This window comes from Aspergillus neoniger (assembly GCF_003184625.1).
Source record: "Aspergillus neoniger CBS 115656 unplaced genomic scaffold BO87scaffold_35, whole genome shotgun sequence".
NCBI lineage: Eukaryota > Fungi > Ascomycota > Eurotiomycetes > Eurotiales > Aspergillaceae > Aspergillus > Aspergillus neoniger.
In genome coordinates, this window is record NW_020291163.1 from 101,485 (window position 1) to 117,775 (window position 16,291).

General features: G+C 48.0%; 8 protein-coding genes across 8 annotated transcripts; 6 read left to right on the plus strand and 2 right to left on the minus strand.

Moving 5' to 3' along the window:
• Window positions 1-3,003: 3,003 nt before the first annotated feature.
• Window positions 3,004-3,532, minus strand: BO87DRAFT_379687 (uncharacterized protein). Its single transcript, XM_025624109.1, has one exon. The coding sequence runs from the start codon at window positions 3,357-3,359 to the stop codon at window positions 3,171-3,173; it is 189 nt and encodes a 62-aa protein (XP_025476060.1). The 5' UTR covers window positions 3,360-3,532; the 3' UTR covers window positions 3,004-3,170.
• A 177-nt stretch (window positions 3,533-3,709) lies between these two features.
• On the plus strand, window positions 3,710-4,915 carry BO87DRAFT_379688 (A4/G1 family peptidase). Its single transcript, XM_025624110.1, has one exon. The coding sequence runs from the start codon at window positions 3,821-3,823 to the stop codon at window positions 4,730-4,732; it is 912 nt and encodes a 303-aa protein (XP_025476061.1). The 5' UTR covers window positions 3,710-3,820; the 3' UTR covers window positions 4,733-4,915.
• BO87DRAFT_379689 (uncharacterized protein) lies at window positions 4,764-5,341 on the minus strand. Its single transcript, XM_025624111.1, has 2 exons — window positions 4,892-5,341; window positions 4,764-4,837 (listed from the first exon to the last, which is right to left on the minus strand). The coding sequence occupies exon 1, from the start codon at window positions 5,189-5,191 to the stop codon at window positions 4,946-4,948; it is 246 nt and encodes an 81-aa protein (XP_025476062.1). The 5' UTR covers window positions 5,192-5,341; the 3' UTR covers window positions 4,764-4,837; window positions 4,892-4,945.
• Window positions 5,342-6,575: 1,234 nt separating this feature from the next.
• On the plus strand, window positions 6,576-7,329 carry BO87DRAFT_379690 (uncharacterized protein). The gene is made up of 3 exons (XM_025624112.1): window positions 6,576-6,731; window positions 6,795-6,865; window positions 6,942-7,329. The coding sequence occupies exons 1-3, from the start codon at window positions 6,678-6,680 to the stop codon at window positions 7,054-7,056; spliced, it is 240 nt and encodes a 79-aa protein (XP_025476063.1). The 5' UTR covers window positions 6,576-6,677; the 3' UTR covers window positions 7,057-7,329.
• Window positions 7,330-7,924: 595 nt separating this feature from the next.
• On the plus strand, window positions 7,925-8,831 carry BO87DRAFT_379691 (uncharacterized protein). The gene is made up of 2 exons (XM_025624113.1): window positions 7,925-8,453; window positions 8,565-8,831. The coding sequence occupies exon 1, from the start codon at window positions 8,012-8,014 to the stop codon at window positions 8,447-8,449; it is 438 nt and encodes a 145-aa protein (XP_025476064.1). The 5' UTR covers window positions 7,925-8,011; the 3' UTR covers window positions 8,450-8,453; window positions 8,565-8,831.
• A 655-nt stretch (window positions 8,832-9,486) lies between these two features.
• On the plus strand, window positions 9,487-11,221 carry BO87DRAFT_366656 (cytochrome P450; the record flags this gene model as incomplete). Its single annotated transcript, XM_025621845.1, has 2 exons — window positions 9,487-10,751; window positions 10,809-11,221. Exons 1-2 carry the CDS (start codon window positions 9,623-9,625, stop codon window positions 11,219-11,221), a joined length of 1,542 nt encoding a protein of 513 aa, XP_025476065.1. The 5' UTR covers window positions 9,487-9,622.
• A 1,842-nt stretch (window positions 11,222-13,063) lies between these two features.
• BO87DRAFT_150608 (uncharacterized protein) lies at window positions 13,064-13,657 on the plus strand. The gene has a single exon (XM_025618178.1). The coding sequence runs from the start codon at window positions 13,189-13,191 to the stop codon at window positions 13,561-13,563; it is 375 nt and encodes a 124-aa protein (XP_025476066.1). The 5' UTR covers window positions 13,064-13,188; the 3' UTR covers window positions 13,564-13,657.
• Window positions 13,658-13,938: 281 nt separating this feature from the next.
• Window positions 13,939-14,771, plus strand: BO87DRAFT_379693 (uncharacterized protein). Its single transcript, XM_025624114.1, has 2 exons — window positions 13,939-14,428; window positions 14,488-14,771. Exons 1-2 carry the CDS (start codon window positions 14,284-14,286, stop codon window positions 14,538-14,540), a joined length of 198 nt encoding a protein of 65 aa, XP_025476067.1. The 5' UTR covers window positions 13,939-14,283; the 3' UTR covers window positions 14,541-14,771.
• The last annotated feature ends 1,520 nt before the right edge of the window (window positions 14,772-16,291 follow it).

Here is a 16,291-nt window from a genome sequence, read left to right on the forward strand (position 1 = left end):
TTTGATTGTTCTGGTTAAATTTCAACAATGTAGTGGTACTTAATAGTGAACGGATTGGACTTATCTTTCCTAAAAGGCACACTTTGGTGATAACTCCAGTCTCAACTCACTTATAACTTTAACATCATGTAATATAGCCATGAGAGATTGAAGTAAATAACCACAATGATAGATGCTAATAAAAAGCAAAGAATGCAAACGCACCTACCGGGGATCCAACACCTCAATTACTCACCTTTCTTTAGTAGACCGACCCGAACTATAACAATCATCACTACTTACTTAACCACTATCGCAACCAAACAACACATTCACCCCCACGACTACCACGAGACACCTTCACCACCACCACTGTAAATCAAAATACATCCCTCAAACACACACGCCAAAGAAACAAGTATATACCCTCACCACTCACACCCTCAAGCCCCGACCAGCCACCCACCCACCCACTCCCTCCTCACCAACCAAGAAACACATCCAAAATCCCACCAGCAACACTCTAGACCATTCCACCACTACATACATACATAGTACAAAATCAAAATCCAGAACATAATTCCAGTCCATCACATGCTGCAGAACAGCACCATGGGAAAAATTTCCCCGAGTACTCTCCGCTATCTCTTTCTTCAGACAATCATTGTGGAAGTGTCACGGAGTCCCCACGGAATCCCGTGCAGACATTATCAGGGTTCAGAATGGAAAGTTTTGAGATAAACACGTGCATCTCGCATGATATCGTCCGCATGGTTGGAGATTAATTCGGACTTGTGAAGGGGGGATTGAGTTGGAGGACCGGTGGAGTATTCTATTACTGAGTAGTATAGTGTGCAGATGTTTACCTATATCATAGTATCCTTACGTAGAAGAAAAGTCCGGGTGGGATATCCGGATAGAGAACAATCTCGGCTAGAAAGGGAAATTGTTTAGATGAATTGAGTTGACTATTACTATAATAGTATAGTACATACTAAACTCCTATGTCATAGCGCTCACCCCAGGGGGGAGGGTGTTTCCCTGGCCAAGCTGCAGAAATCAGCTCAGTCGTGTTGTGTCTAGATTGAATGATAGGGTAGTTTGGATCAGGGTCATGACTATGACCCTTGTCATTATTACTATCATTATTATCCTTGCATAGCAAGAATAGCATTAATCGAAGAAAGTAAGAAACCACTTTATTCTATTAATGCTCGGTAGAGATAATAAAATCATGCATATCCGGCGTATACCGCGTATAACCAACCCAACCCCTACCATAACCTGTATGTCTGTATCTGTGGTATGTACCTTGCATCTCCGATGAGGTAGGTAGGTTCCAGGATTATGACTGGACGATGAGTATAATTATGATGTTGGAAAAGGGCATGAATTGAGGGATTAAGTCAGGGGGCTTAAGCGGGTTTTCCGACCTTCCGCTTAGTTGGCTGGCTAGCTAGCTAGCTAGCTAGTTCGTAGGAAGGATTTCGCCGGTACCCTACGGAGTTAACTAGTATCTTCTGATTGTTCAGAGGGATCCTGCGTAGTTGCCACACAACTTATCTTTGCATAATGATTTTTATCGGTCATATCGGAGGTTTGATAAGGAGGAGTTAACTGGACTTGTTTGCTATTGTAGTGGGTACTACTCCATATGGATAGATTCTTGTCTTGTGCTGCCTACTATGAGTCTAGTACTCTGCTAAATCCGGAGAAGCTCCTAGAAAGGGAAAGTCAATTCCCGAGCTGGAAGCTGAAAGCTGGAGCTAACTCGCTCGGAGCTAAGTTTAGAGAGACCGGAATGAACAACATGAATGGATTGTTATAAAGTGAAGGAAGAATTAGGATCAGCAAGAAACAGATAGAAGATACAAGATACTACTACTACGATTTTATTCAGGATAGATATCAAACCAATCAATTCGTAAGACTGGGTAAGGTAAAGTTGGGTGCCTGCAGAAATCAGCTGCAAATAGTAGAAGCAAAAAACCCGGAGATAAATTCGCCGAAGCGGATAAGTATAAAAAACAATTGATTAAAATTAATAACTTACAAGCGAATTGGCAACAGTATTCGTCAAGGAGATTAAGCTCAATCAAGAAGGGATCAGCCGGACGGATCCCGCCCGTTGGTTATAATTGGATGGATTATTAAAGAAACCCCCCCACACCAAACAATCCTTTTGTGGCGGCATTGTCTGACTGTTTAGCTCTATCGTATCTAATTGGTTACTGTGCCTTGTAACCGGGCTTTATCTCTGCAGAATTAGACTCCCGCTTTTAATCTATTTCTCTATACACTAAACTCTCCATCGCTGTTGGTGCTGTGCCCCGAATCGGATTCCCCTCGCGCCTCGTCCGTCATGATTCATTTCACCTGATCTCCACTGCCCGTGCAGTGCAGACTTTCAACAAAACTGTCAATAGACTGGCTGAAAAAGGTTACATCCGATTTCGGCCAAGACACGCCGGCTCAAGCCCCTCGATTTATCTAGTCTACTTTTGTTCGTACTCAGTCTTGTTGTTAGCTAGCCAGTTAGCCAGCTATCCAGCAGCATTCTACGAGATAGTAGTTACCTAGCATTATTCCTCTCCAATCCTCCCTTATCAAACCCCTGCTAGCCAATTGATGACTTTCCCCGCACACCTTTCCCCCTCTCTTGGTACTACTAACATCTGTACTATCCTCTTTCCAGTTTCCATCCCAACCCGCGCCCCTCCCTAATTGCTTATCATTCGCCCACAAGGCTTGGGTGAAGCTTGTTGTGCCTGCGCCGGTGCCTCTTCCCTTTTCACCTTCCCATGCCTCTTCGGGCAACGCCATCCGCCCACTAATCCTCCACTCCAATATACCAAACCTGCCCAAAGCGCCAGCCAGCTCCCTTAAGCCCTGCCGTAAGATAAGCCCGAGTAACCTAGTTAGTTGCCGCTGCTCCCGGCGCTGGGCCAAGCCGTCGGACTTCCGTCCCCCCCTCTCTCTTCTCTTCCCCCTCCCCTCTCCACTGGTGGAACGATGTCTGGTTGACTTCAATTCGCTCCTGGATCGGGTGGCTGTCGTACTATTGCATGTTCGTCCGCAGCTGCTAGGGAGAGTTTCGTTCTATCCGAAGTATCCGTGTTTAGTCCGCGGGTTGGCTTGCCGGCTGGCTGGCTAGCCGTGCCCGTTAGGTAAGGTCCTGAATGAGGACCTTACTAGGTAGAAACGGGATCCAACAATGAGAGGGGAAAAGAAAGGCGAATATGGCTTGCTGGGGGGTCCTTTGCGGCCTGGACGAAGGAAGAGGAGATGATCACTAATGCAACACAATCTTGGCTTGCAAGGAATTGCGCTCCAACCAGAATGTCTCTTTGCGTAGAGAAATGCCAACTCGTGCGGGCCATGCTGGACGGATAGTATGATGCTCCACTCTCGCTCGACCTTTTGCAGTCCACAATCGTTTCCCCCATATCTTTGGGCGGGGACCGTCTCTTTTCTGCAGCTATGGCTGCTGCTGCCCCGACGGTGAACGACTCTGCATCCCCGGTTTTAGTCAACTTTAGTTGGCGGACCTGGAGATTAAACTCCGTCGGACGAGGAGGAGCAGTGGTGTCATCGTCGGCGGATTGCATGCTATCGGAAGAGCATGGAAGAGGAAAAATAGAAAAAACAACAGCTTCATCTGCAGAAAGCTCGAGCATAAATAGAAGCCTGAGTTCCGCTGCTCTGGTTGCTTTTCTTCTTCATCCAGCATCGCAAGTCTCTCAAGCATCGCCTGGTTCGATCACCTCACTCTTCCACCACCGACCTTGTCAATAAGTTAGCTCTTCATCTTTTCGAAGAAACCAACCCTCCAAACGTCAAAATGAAGTTCTCTGCTATCCTTACCGGCTCCCTCTTCGCCACTGCCGCTCTGGCTGCTCCTCTCACTGAGAAGCGCCGTGCTCGCAAGGAGGCCCGCGCCGCTGCCAAGCGCCACAGCAACCCTCCCTACATCCCCGGTTCCGACAAGGAGATCCTCAAGCTGAACGGCACCTCTAACGAGGAGTACAGCTCCAACTGGGCTGGTGCCGTTCTGATCGGCGATGACTACACCAAGGTCACTGGCGAGTTCACTGTCCCCAGTGTCTCTGCTGGCTCTAGCGGCTACGGTGGTGGCTACGGTGGTGGCTACGGTGGTGGCTACGGTGGTGGCTACGGTGGTGGCTACGGTGGTGGCTACGGTGGTGGCTACGGCTACTGGAAGAACAAGAGACAGTCCGAGGAGTACTGTGCCTCCGCTTGGGTTGGTATCGACGGTGACACTTGCGAGACCGCTATTCTCCAGACTGGTGTCGACTTCTGCTACGAGGATGGCCAGACTTCCTACGAGGCCTGGTACGAGTGGTACCCCGACTACGCCTACGACTTTGACAGCCTCTCCATCTCCGAGGGTGACCAGATCAAGGTCACTGTCGAGGCCACCAGCAAGAGCAGCGGTAGCGCCACCGTTGAGAACCTGACCACTGGTCAGTCCGTCAGCCACACCTTCAGCGGCAACGTCGAGGGTGACCTTTGCGAGACCAACGCCGAGTGGATTGTTGAGGACTTCGAGTCTGGTGACTCCCTTGTTGCTTTCGCTGACTTCGGCTCCGTTACCTTCACCAACGCTGAGGCCACCAGCGACGGCTCCACTGTCGGTCCCTCTGACGCCACCATCATGGACATCGAGCAGGACGGCACCGTCCTCACCGAGACCTCCGTCTCTGGCGACAGCGTCACTGTCAAGTACGTCTAAAAACATCTCTAGCATGAGATATCGGTCGCTTCAATATCTTTGTCTCGACGACAAACCCTGGGGATGAATGAAAAATGAGTGATGAGCTATCCGGATTGATCTTATCTTGTTGAGTTGTTAATTCGGCTTCTATTGATGATTTTGAGTGATTGTACCTACTTTGAGTGGAAGAAATAAATGCGCGCGCGATGCTGAAAATATATATTCATACATCTAGTAGATTGTAGAAGGTATTCTGAAGTTGTGCTGTCGATCTGAAGATCCGAAGATCACTAGTGAGATATCGCAGCTCGGCTGTGTAAGTGCTTTTGCTCTGTCGATCATAACTTTGTAAAAGCTTGTATGCATGGCGGACATGTATCGTTTATTTGAATGCCTCAAACTGATCACTCTTATGAACAGCCCAATCAAGAAAGAACTTGGGAGCGTCGGGGGGAAGCGTCGGTTCGTGGATGGCATGTTGGAAGGCTCTTAGCATTAACCCAAGGATCGGCAGTATGGGGCAAATGAGGAAGAGAGACCCAAAAACACTTTAATGGATCTCATATGGCCTTTGAAGTTAGTTGCAGATTTATTAAGGGAGATGAAGGATGACTTGGCTTGCCTTTTCCGGAAATAGTGCTTGAGCGATCGCGATAGAGACATGGTCAAATAGGACTCAGACACAGCCATTGACTGGTAAGTGCCATTCCAAGCAAAGTTGTAAACTGAAAATTAGACAGATGCCTAGAAACACAAATCAGATGCTAGGGACAACCTAATCATGGTAGCTCGGTTGCCGTGATGAATGTAGACCGTCAGAACTTTGATGCTTTTTGGAAGATATGAGGTTGAGAAGAGACACGTGATCCGTATAGGCAGCAGAGTAGCGCCACACCTTATTTTGTAGTACTAAAAGATTGAAGAGGACTTAGGCGCTGTGTACAAGACACGTTGGTGAAATACCTCACTGCCTTTGTAAGTGGGAGTGTCTCTTCGTCTCGGACAGCGATGTTCTGAAAACGTCAGCTATGAATGATGTGACATACCACCTCTGAGCACCAATTTTCTGCACGATGAGCAACGCATTAGCTAGACATAGGAGATTATCTTCTTCCCCATACAGGGACGGGCTTTTATATACCTTACTTCCTTGCCAGACGTGGCAAGAAGGTTTCTGCAAATGTAGTGTGATAACTACAGCCTTATCAATTGAAGCGAGTTCGTGTCATTAAGCTCTATTAGCAATGCAGCCAATGCAGGGACCTCGGGGTCCGATACCGTTACTCTGAAGCTGTCAGGTACAGGATCTAGGCTGGGATAAGGCAGAGATCCCACCTGTCGCCATACTTCCCTTTGAGTGGGACTATTCCGTATTGGGAATGTGAACGGAAGGTGACATGCTGACGTAAGAGCTTGTGCAGAATGCATAACCCCAGAAGTGCCTTCCTAATTGGGTAGACTGCTTTCCAACCGGACCAACTCTTAGTACTTAGTCCTAGTATCGATTATAGTATCTCCATCATATCGCAGCCAATGGCCTAGACTCATTTGAAACAGAAGGAGATCTAGAAGTCAATGATGACTAAAGATCTTATCCACTCAGTCACAGCAAATTCGATAACTAGTACATCAATCATTCAACTCCTCGACACGTGACAGGTCTACTATCTACTATTCTACATGCGTGTAACCAATATCCCAATCTTTGTCAAATAATACCAGTCAAATCACCAATATAGATATAGTGAATGGAATAAGGAAAGTTCCATATTCACGACATGGAACCAAGATCCGTTGCCGGCTGATGCCGTGCCCCACCTTCCATTTTAGATTTCTCTATTTAATATACTTCCACCCTTCTCACTCCCCTCTATCCAACTTCCAACTCTTCATCCAAACCCCACTTTCTTGACCATCTGATATCTTCTCTCCATCAAACAATCACAAACAACGAACAACAACCATGTCCAGCTCCGGAAAGGACTTCAGCTACAAGGGCTCCGGCACCAACAACCAGGTAAGTTCCATGCCACAAATCCCCCCTCAACAACAACGACTAACAAATCAACCTAATCGAAAGGGAAACCACTGGTGCTCCCGCGACTACGGATCCAGTAGCTCTAACTCGAACTCTTACCACTATTCGAACAGGTCTGTCATCCATCTCAATACTTTACCTATACTTCTACTAGAGCAAGCCGAAACCCATCTAATGCCTTCCTCTCAGCAACGGATCTTACTACTACTCCAACCCCAATGGAAGCACCTACTACAACAACGGAAGTGGTGGTTCGACCTATACCCCTCCCAGCAGAAACGGTGGCTCGACCGGGAAGAAATAAGTGCGAAGCTTAGAGCCTTGAACGCTGAGGAGGATCACGTTGAGACTGAGTGGTAGTAGCTTGAAGTGATATCTCCTGTAGCTGTACCAGTTATTGTTGGGATTGAGCTTCTTTTGTCCCCATCAATGACGAGGATAATAATGATGGTATGGCAACGGAGTATCTTAACACCGCAGGAATTTGACCTGACGTTTGCTTGTTCTTCACTTCTAATGCATGTGCCCAGATTAAGTGCTGATCTTTGTGAAGATCCAAGTAAAATCTCTGCTATCTAGTGGGGTACTGCTTAGCTTGAAGATCTTGTTTTAGATCGTATGTTATAATTTCGTAGCGTTTTGCGTTGATTGAAACGGTTAAAGTTGTGCGTGCTTGTATACCTACTAGAATATACAAGGGTTTATTATTCAAGACTTGGCTAACGGCAATTACTATTAATAGCTCATTGTCAAATTGGAAACTTAATGGTTCAATGGTTAGTAGTTTGATGATCAAAGTATAAGGCTGATAGTTAGTAGCATGTGAAGGATATGCTTACTTTTCCGGAACCTTCAGAAGCTTCCAAGGCAACCTTCAGTTGTCACTGTAAATGCAAAAGCAAGCCACATATCATACCTATCCAAATATAAAACAATGCTACTTTCCTCTATGTACTACTACTAGTTCATGTTGAATACTTTTGAAATCTTGCATACTGATTGGTTGTGTGACTTGGATGCGCTCAGGCACACACAAATTTCGGCAGGCAGAACCAGTACCAACCCACCATCCACAACTTCCCAATAACGATTAGCGTGTCTTCTTCCCGGTCGGTCGGCGTATCTCTTTAACGCGACCACCGCATTAATTGCCCCTCCACACTTGATCATCATTTACCATTGCTATCCCCGTTTCTTGGGGGATTTTTTATTGTCTAGTTCAGAACTTTCCAGAATACCAACAGATAATTACTGGGAGCATGTCTCACAGACTCTTTATCCTCGTCTACAGAGGCGATCCCCTCGATTACAGCGAATACCGACACACGGCTCTATACGTGCAATTCGCATCACAAAAACGCAGTATCCTACATATTCTAGGCACACAAGGTCTCTACAGATATGTGGAATACCCTGGGGCTGATCCGATGGAACTTGGGGATTTGGTGCGTGCGGTGCCGGTGACGGATTTGTCGGTCTCCGTTGAGGAAGATGATATTCGGGAGACGGTGGCACGAACGCCGGTGCGCAATGGGTATCTGGATTTGGAGTGGAACTGCCAGCACTGGGTGGGGGATGCCTTGGCCAGATTGGTGGACAGAGGTTGGGTCGCAGACACGGAGCGGGCGGATGCAATCGATAAGATGACCGATGCTTGCTTGGAGGCCCGTGATGACCAGCTGCTTGATGCTCAGTGATCGGGTTTGTTGCTTTTTTTTTTTTTTTTTTTTTTTTTTTTTTTCAACAATGAAAGTATGTATGCGTATATCCTTGCTCGCTCATTCTTCATGAGAAGTCGATTAATTCTCCTAGGTTTCCATCAGTGGTCATCCTCGAGGTGGAAAGTGATCTCACGCCTTGGTGGCTGGGAGTGAGATCGGTTGTTGAGACTGCGTTGCTGCAGTGTGGGGTAGCACCGGGCTAAAAAGGCGTCACTTGAACTATTCATTTGCCTCCCAGAAGCAAGCTCCATAGTTTATCGGTACTTGCGTGAATGCGTATAGGCCACAGAATACGCAACACCCATTCGTGGTGCCATTGTCGCGTGGGGTTTTTAGTGCTTATCACATCAGTCGCCAGGCAAGCGTGATCCCCAATGAGTAAGGCGTACCTCTTTCAACAGTTACTGATTAAGTTTGGAGTGGTTACACCCGATTGAACCGCTTGAGGGCCTGTCCACTTGGCTGAAGAGGGCGGGCCTTATGCTGGATTATGTACGTACATCTCGGTGAGCGTACGGCTGGTATAGTTAGGGAAGACCCGAGATTCTGCACCTCGGGAACAGGTCATCATGGGCATTGAGGGGCATAACAGAAAACGAAAAAGAATTAGAAAGCAAACAATGGAAGAAGCAAAACTCTTCATCGCCTTGAGTGATGTCATTCGGGGCTTCGCCGTGGAACCATCATGCTGTTATCGTCCAACTGCATAGCTGCGGTGAAATATGATACTTGAAAGTTGACACATGAGAGATGAGCTGCGAAAGTCGAGTGACTCAAATCGAATTGATCCTTCCTGCAAGCATCTTTAATTAGCTGAATGCTGGTAAAAACCCCGCAAAACAGGGCATGAATGGCTGAAGGGCCATCATCTTATTCCTATATCCCTTGATGGTTATGTCAGCATGCCAGTCTAACCCTGCTGCCGAGGCTGTACTTTACATGAGGAGACCCTGTTCGCCGATGATTCAGGCATCCTAGCGCTACAAGGTATGGTTCACAATCGGCGGATACCCTCCGTGGTAGCCGTGGGAGCTGCAGCTTGCCATCATCTGATATATCACCCAACCGCTGCGCATAAAGGACTTCTGATCGCCCGTCAACCCAGAGTTCTCTTCTGCTATTCATTTCCAGACAGGATCGCAGCTCACCATGGATTTCAACAAAGTTGATCATCCTGTTTTTACGATTGCTACCGTCACTCTCTTTCTTTGGTATACCATAACCTACCTGCAACGGGAATGGACGCATCGTCGTATAATGAAAGCGAACAATTGTCAACCACCACCATCTTATCCTCAGAAGGATCCTATCTTCGGCCTCGATATTCTTTTTGAGCAGATTAGATATGTCAGGAAAAACAAGCTTCTCGAGCGGTTCAGCGAGCGATTCAAGCTATATGGCAACACATATACACAACGACGATTGACCCATTACGTTATAACTTGCGAGCCGGAGAACATAAAGACAATCTTGTCCCTCCGATTTAAGGATTATGGCTTGGCAGGCCGTATCGATGCAATGGGTCCGCTTTTGGGTCATGGCATCTTCACCAGCGACGGCGAGCACTGGGCGCAGTCGCGTGCCATGGTCCGTCCAAATTTCGCGAAAGAGCAAGTCGCGCACTTGGATATTTTTGAGGAACTCGTCAACGAAATGACCACACTGATCCCAACCGATGGCAGAACGGTTGATCTACAGGAGTTATTCTTCGAGCTCACCATCGACTCTGCAACGGAATTCCTCTTCGGGCACAGCGTGTACAGCCTCAAGAAGCGACTGGCTGGGACCCGTGACAGTACAGAACAGGACTTTGCCGGAGCTTTCAATTATGCACAAAAGGCCATCGCAATGAACCTACGCCTTGGTAAGCTCAAATATCTCCTGCGCGACCGTAAAGCAGAAGAATCCAATCGTATCTGCCATAGATTGGTGGAGCAATTCGTCGACAGTGCACTGAAAGTGCGAGAGCAGTCCAGCAACCAGAAAGCGTTTATCGAAGAGGATAGTCACGATGCAAAGGGAAAGAAAAATCACCTTTTCCTGCTTAGTCTAGCCCAGCAGACGGGAGACCGAAGGCGGATTCGCGACGAACTAATGAATATTCTCCTGGCCGGGCGAGATACCACGGCATCCTTGTTGAGCAACCTGTTCTTTATGCTAGCAAAGAACCCTCGCATCTGGAACAAACTGCGCGAGGAAGTTGCTTTCCTAGAAGGCCGCCCGCCGTCGTACGAGCAACTGCGTAATCTGACATATGTGAAATTCTGCTTGAATGAATGTCAGTGATCCCGACCCGCAAAAAGTCTCATGAGCCATGGCTTACTTGGCACTGTAGCTCTTCGCCTCCACCCTGTTGTCCCAGCAAATCTGCGCTTTGCGAACACGGATACAGTACTTCCTCGCGGTGGTGGGCCAGACGGCAAGTCGTCTGTTTTCGTGCCAAAGGGCTCTAATGTTGCCTATCATGTCTATGCTCTTCACCGTCGTGAAGAATTTTTCGGCCCGGATGCGAATGAGTTCCGGCCTGAACGTTGGGCTGAGATCCGTCCGGGATGGGAGTACTTGCCATTCAACGGGGGACCACGAATTTGCGTTGGCCAACAGTATGCTCTGACGGAGGCAGGGTATGTCACGGTTCGGCTAGCCCAGAAGTTCTCTGTGCTTGAAAGCAGGGATCCAGGGCCGTGGGTGGAGGAGTATGCACTGACCGTTTGTTCAAGGAATGGGACGAAGGTGGCATTGAGATGATTCCTGCTTGTTTCTGTCTGAATTTGTAGAGATGGCGATGAATTAAGAGCGTATTACGTACATAGTATCTCCTCCAGTTATTAGTTGGAGGATTTGAGAATGCATGGTTTTGTGCAATTCTACATAGAACTGTATCAACTCGGGGTAGCTGCCAGTGTCACAAGCGAAGAAAAGTCAAGTGCCAATTGATCACGAGATTTTGCCCGGGTACCTGACTTGGAGGGAAGGCAGTTCCATGCCAGGGAGGACTCTGTAGCATGGATGTGTCTGACATGTGCCACAGCTCAAAAGAGCTCAATACTTCGCTATGTATTATGCGGAGATATTTTATTCACTGGAGCCAGGTATTACCAGATCCTTCACCACCTGTGTCCATGTAGTCTCTGACTCCCACCACTACTACCATGGCAACTAACATCATTCTGATATATCTTTGGTGATTATAAAATGAAGATGGCTAGACGGAGTAAAAACATCCAGCAGAACCGCTATCAAGTGAGGCATTCATTCTTTCTCTTCGCGAGATCCCTGAGGGTTCAGACAGATCCGGCATGTTGAACAACCAAACAAGTCAGTGATGAATCATATCATGGAATGTGTCAGTGGTTATACACACGACCGATCTAGTCTCTTCCCTTTGCCATGAGTTGTTTCGCTGCAGAAACATGGAGGAAACGAACACTATGTCAGCGAGGTAACTTTGCATGGCCGACTCCTTACAGGTGCTATAGTTGCCACAGCTTCAGTCAGGCGAGGTGAGGTAGGTACGTACAGCCCCCCTTGCTATCCCCTAGTAGCCCAAGAACAATTAGTTGCTGTACGTCGGATTATTCTAACATGTGTTTAATAGGTTGATAACATTCTTTGTCCTTCGCTCCACAGTACGAAGGCTACGGCCACTGACACATTCCAGACCATGAGAACCATGATACGCATCACTGACTGATTGGGCTTTTTCAACAGGCTGAGTCCGTCTCAACCCTCAGGGATCTCGGGTAGAGGGACAATGGATGTCTCACTTGATAGCGGGTTTGCTGGATGCTGTTATGTGGGGAACTACTGCAGACTCAACAAGGCCATGGGCTGTATAGCGAGACTATACGAAAAGCCTGATGTCGCACAAGAAAACCGGAGCAAAGGGGGCGGCAAGTAAAAGTATCGGAAAGAAAGGAGACGGAACACAAGATTCGTGGGCGTCGACATGACTACCTATTATTAGTAGGTGACGAAGAACGGAAACAAAGGGAAGCCCAAGCCAAGGAAAACATGCAACCGGGGCCCGCTGCCTTATAACAACTGGGCGTGACACAGCAGCATCACATATATCTGCCCGTCTGGCTAGGAAGTAGAGCTTATAACAAAATAGGGAACTCGTCACTAGGCAAACCGACATGACAGGCCACGTCTAGCGTATCAAACCCGCGCTCTGTACCTGTCGTCGGGTGAAACGAGGCTGAGATGTATCCTGTCATATGATGGGTTTGCATGCGACGACGGCTGGTACCTGGAAAGATGCCTGTTGGTTTGCCATGCTTTCGCACCAGCTCTAAATCTTACTAGTCATTTAGTATCAGGAACCCAGCCGGGTTCCGCAACATCCAGATCCAATGGTCAGCCACAGAGATGGGAGGTTAGTATTTATCATCGTTCGTTGGTTCTGACGCTTATGGCGGTGAGCTCAACCCTCACAGGCTTCCTTCCACAAGCCGTTCTTTGAGCTTTGGGTTCCTTTTCCTTGAGGCTGGAAATACTGATAAAAAGGGCGACGGAAGTGGCGGTGAAAAGGAGGCCTAGAAGATTCCCGTCCCACAATTCTATCTACCAATGGTGCTTTTTCCGGCATTCTAAAGTATCCATGAAGTTGTGGTCAGTGGTGGATCTCAGGGTCCTGCAAGATGGACAACGGAATTGCTTCCCCGATTGGACTATTGATCGCCTGAAGCAATTGCCAGCCATTTTTTGCGCAGATGTGGTTCAATAGACGGGCTGACGGACTCCATCCGCCGCGGTCCAGCCGATCGGAAACACGATCAATCGCGATACCCACCGAACAAGCATGTCTGACTTTCTCGAATAACGCATCCACACACCTCGAAAGAAGGAAGGGCGAAACTTCCATGGATCGATGTGTCGATCTGCATCTCATTGCTTTTTCCCCTCTTTTTTCCTTCTTTGTCGCCTGTCCTCCCTTTTCTTTCTTTTTGAGTTCCAGATTCCGCCCGGCGACCGTCTCAGTCGGCCCACTCTTCCAACATCGTCGTCACTTGTCGCACAATAGATTCCATTACTACTATAGCCTAACCGGCTCGTCGGTGCCCAATACCCGGGATCAAAACTACTAGTATGCCCGGAAGACCATCCGCGTGAACGGATCGGAGAGTAAGAAGCCAATCAAACCAGAACCGTTGATCCCGACAGTCTGTCACACAAATCCTCACTCTGCGAACTACGTGTTCCGTCCCGCCCTTCGACTTCGTTCCGATGTTGGTTTCTCTCTACTTCCCCGGCCAATCGGGAGCCGACCAGCCTGATGTCCCAAGGACTCGTCAGTCACGACGGGCTCCCTTTGGGAGGAAGGGTCTGGCGCATTATTGTCGGACGGTGGTATTCCACAGAAGCTAACCTGCATATCCACCGCCTGTCCACTCTGCCACGACGGGGAAGCTTTCCCCCCCCCCCCATCAGCAGCGGGTCATCTCTTCAGTTCTTTGAATAACAAATTTCGTTCATTCCACGGAATGCAAGGGAATTGTCGAACAAGGCCGATACACAAGGGTGTGGACTCGTCGTCGACGGGCGGCCACATGGCACGGGAGAGTGAATTATCAGGTCGATAGACCCGGAATGATGAATGGACTTGACGTCGGGGCCACTTAGTTGTCTATAAATATGCTCGACGGCCTGCTAGCAGGTCGACTTAAAATGATCACTTCCCAGTGAGAGCTTATCTTGCGTTCAACCCACCCCTCTCCTCTTCGAAGCTTAATCTGGCCTTACGGACGTCTTCTTCTTTCACTTGTGTTCAGGCGGCGACCATACAACATACATACTAGTAACACACAATGGACCGAAGTGCCACCAGCGGAAACAATGGCTCTGGCCGTGCCACTAATGGCACACATTCTGATTTACCGGACCTGGCTACATACCAAGCCCAATGGGCCAAAATCCATGATGATACTGTGCGCCAGATCAACGAAGCTTTAGGTATGTACTGCCCATTATTGCTTTATTTTGTGCATCATTTAACGCCGTCGAATTTCTAGAACAAGAGAAGAAACGCATAACCAACCGACCAAAGCAGTCTCCTTCAAGCTAGCGATGAGTGATGAGCTTCCGGAGAAATGGCGATATCGGGTGTTTATCGGAACTCTGTTATTTCTGGACTCTTTCTTCTTGTTCGGCATCTGCTTGCTTTTTCTTCACTTCGTGTTGATCTCCCTTTTTATTTGACTTTCCCAAATTTCCGCAGTCTTACACGTTTATTGGCCTCATTTTTTGATTGCATTCCCCTTGTCGTGAAGCGGATCAGCGTTGCTCCATTATATACCATCTAGCAGTCTGGATATTTCAAAAAGTGTTATCTTTCCTTTACCTGAAACAATTAAAGGTTATCTGAGCTCTTTACCATCTCTTTCTATTCGAATTATGACAGTTTCTCTATCCTTCAGCTGCCCCTGTAACGAATAAACGCCCTGTGATGTGCTAAATCCATAGCGTGGGGTGACACTGTCCATGCGCCCTAAGTTAGATTAATCCCTGACGTCACAGCTGCCGGTGTACCCTTTGTTGCCTAATCATACGAAGAGCTCAGCTGGTGTTCGACCCATAGAAGAACTAGAGTGATATGTAGGATGACGTTCTTACCTCTCCCACCCACCTAGTACCCGGGGAGGAAGGAAGAGGAGGAAGAGAGGAACAACAGCACCGCCACGAAGTTCGAAATGGAACGAGTTCCTATCGCTGACGGGACCTACCAACGTCACCACGCCACACTTACTAGATACATCGTATTAGAACCATCCCGACCGCCGAGATAAGTTATTTCCCAGTATATAAACAGAAACAAAATCAATAAACCGTCCCACCAAGCAAAAGAGCCCAGTTCCGTTGGGGGGCCAGACTCATATCCTAGCCAGACCTCAATTACGAGTCCTGCCACATCCCAATACTACTAGTAGAAATTGAAGCACTGGTGGCTCCACCGGGTGTCTCCGATCTGATGCGGCCAAAAGTACCATTGCATTGCCGTTCGCCGCGGAGACTTCCGAACCCTCCGTTACAAAAGATGGGTCCACGCCGATCCCCTTCCCCCCTGTATGTAGTAACCCTCGAGCAAAAGTACCATGCCTTCTTGCCATAAAGTACCGCGACCAGTAACTGGTTTGGGAGGTTGGCTGCTTGGCCCCATCTATTTCATGCATAATGTCCTTTTGCCTTTTTCGTTTTTTTTCTTCGCTCATATGACTGATGTAATTTGTATGTGCGCGAGGGTTTATCTGGTGACTGCAGCCCGACTCATTTTAGCCGCCTTCGTTTCACCAGTATCGATTGAGGAATTTCTTTGATTGTTGGACAATCTTTTCGCCGAGGCTGTTGCTGACACATAGGGCAGATGCAGACCAGACTGTTGGCAAATGACTGGACAGTTTTGCCTGCGGGCTCAGCTGCGTCGCGTTCGGCGCGTGGACTATTCCCGGTTTGGGCTGCTAGCTGGGGTTTCGGGGAGAGGTAGATTTTGGCGGCTGTCGCGGTTGTAGATCTATTCTTTAGTTGCCTGGAGTGAGTCATTTATGAGATGCACACGTACTAACCGAAAAAGCTGCTCGCCTATCATCGAAGATTGTCGGGGATAGCTCTTCAGGTTTTCGTTCATGTGCGGTAATAGCACATGCTTGATTATTGGGTCAGAGAAGACTATTGTTCTCGTGGCTCAGGTCGAGGAACAGAGACAATGTACATCTGTTTATGCGCTCGAAGAATCAAGGGATGTGCTTCCAATCCTGTCAGAGCTGAATCTGATACTTGGCTATGTTCGTTGTCGTCGTTGGGGCTAGCTGAATCGAGAAA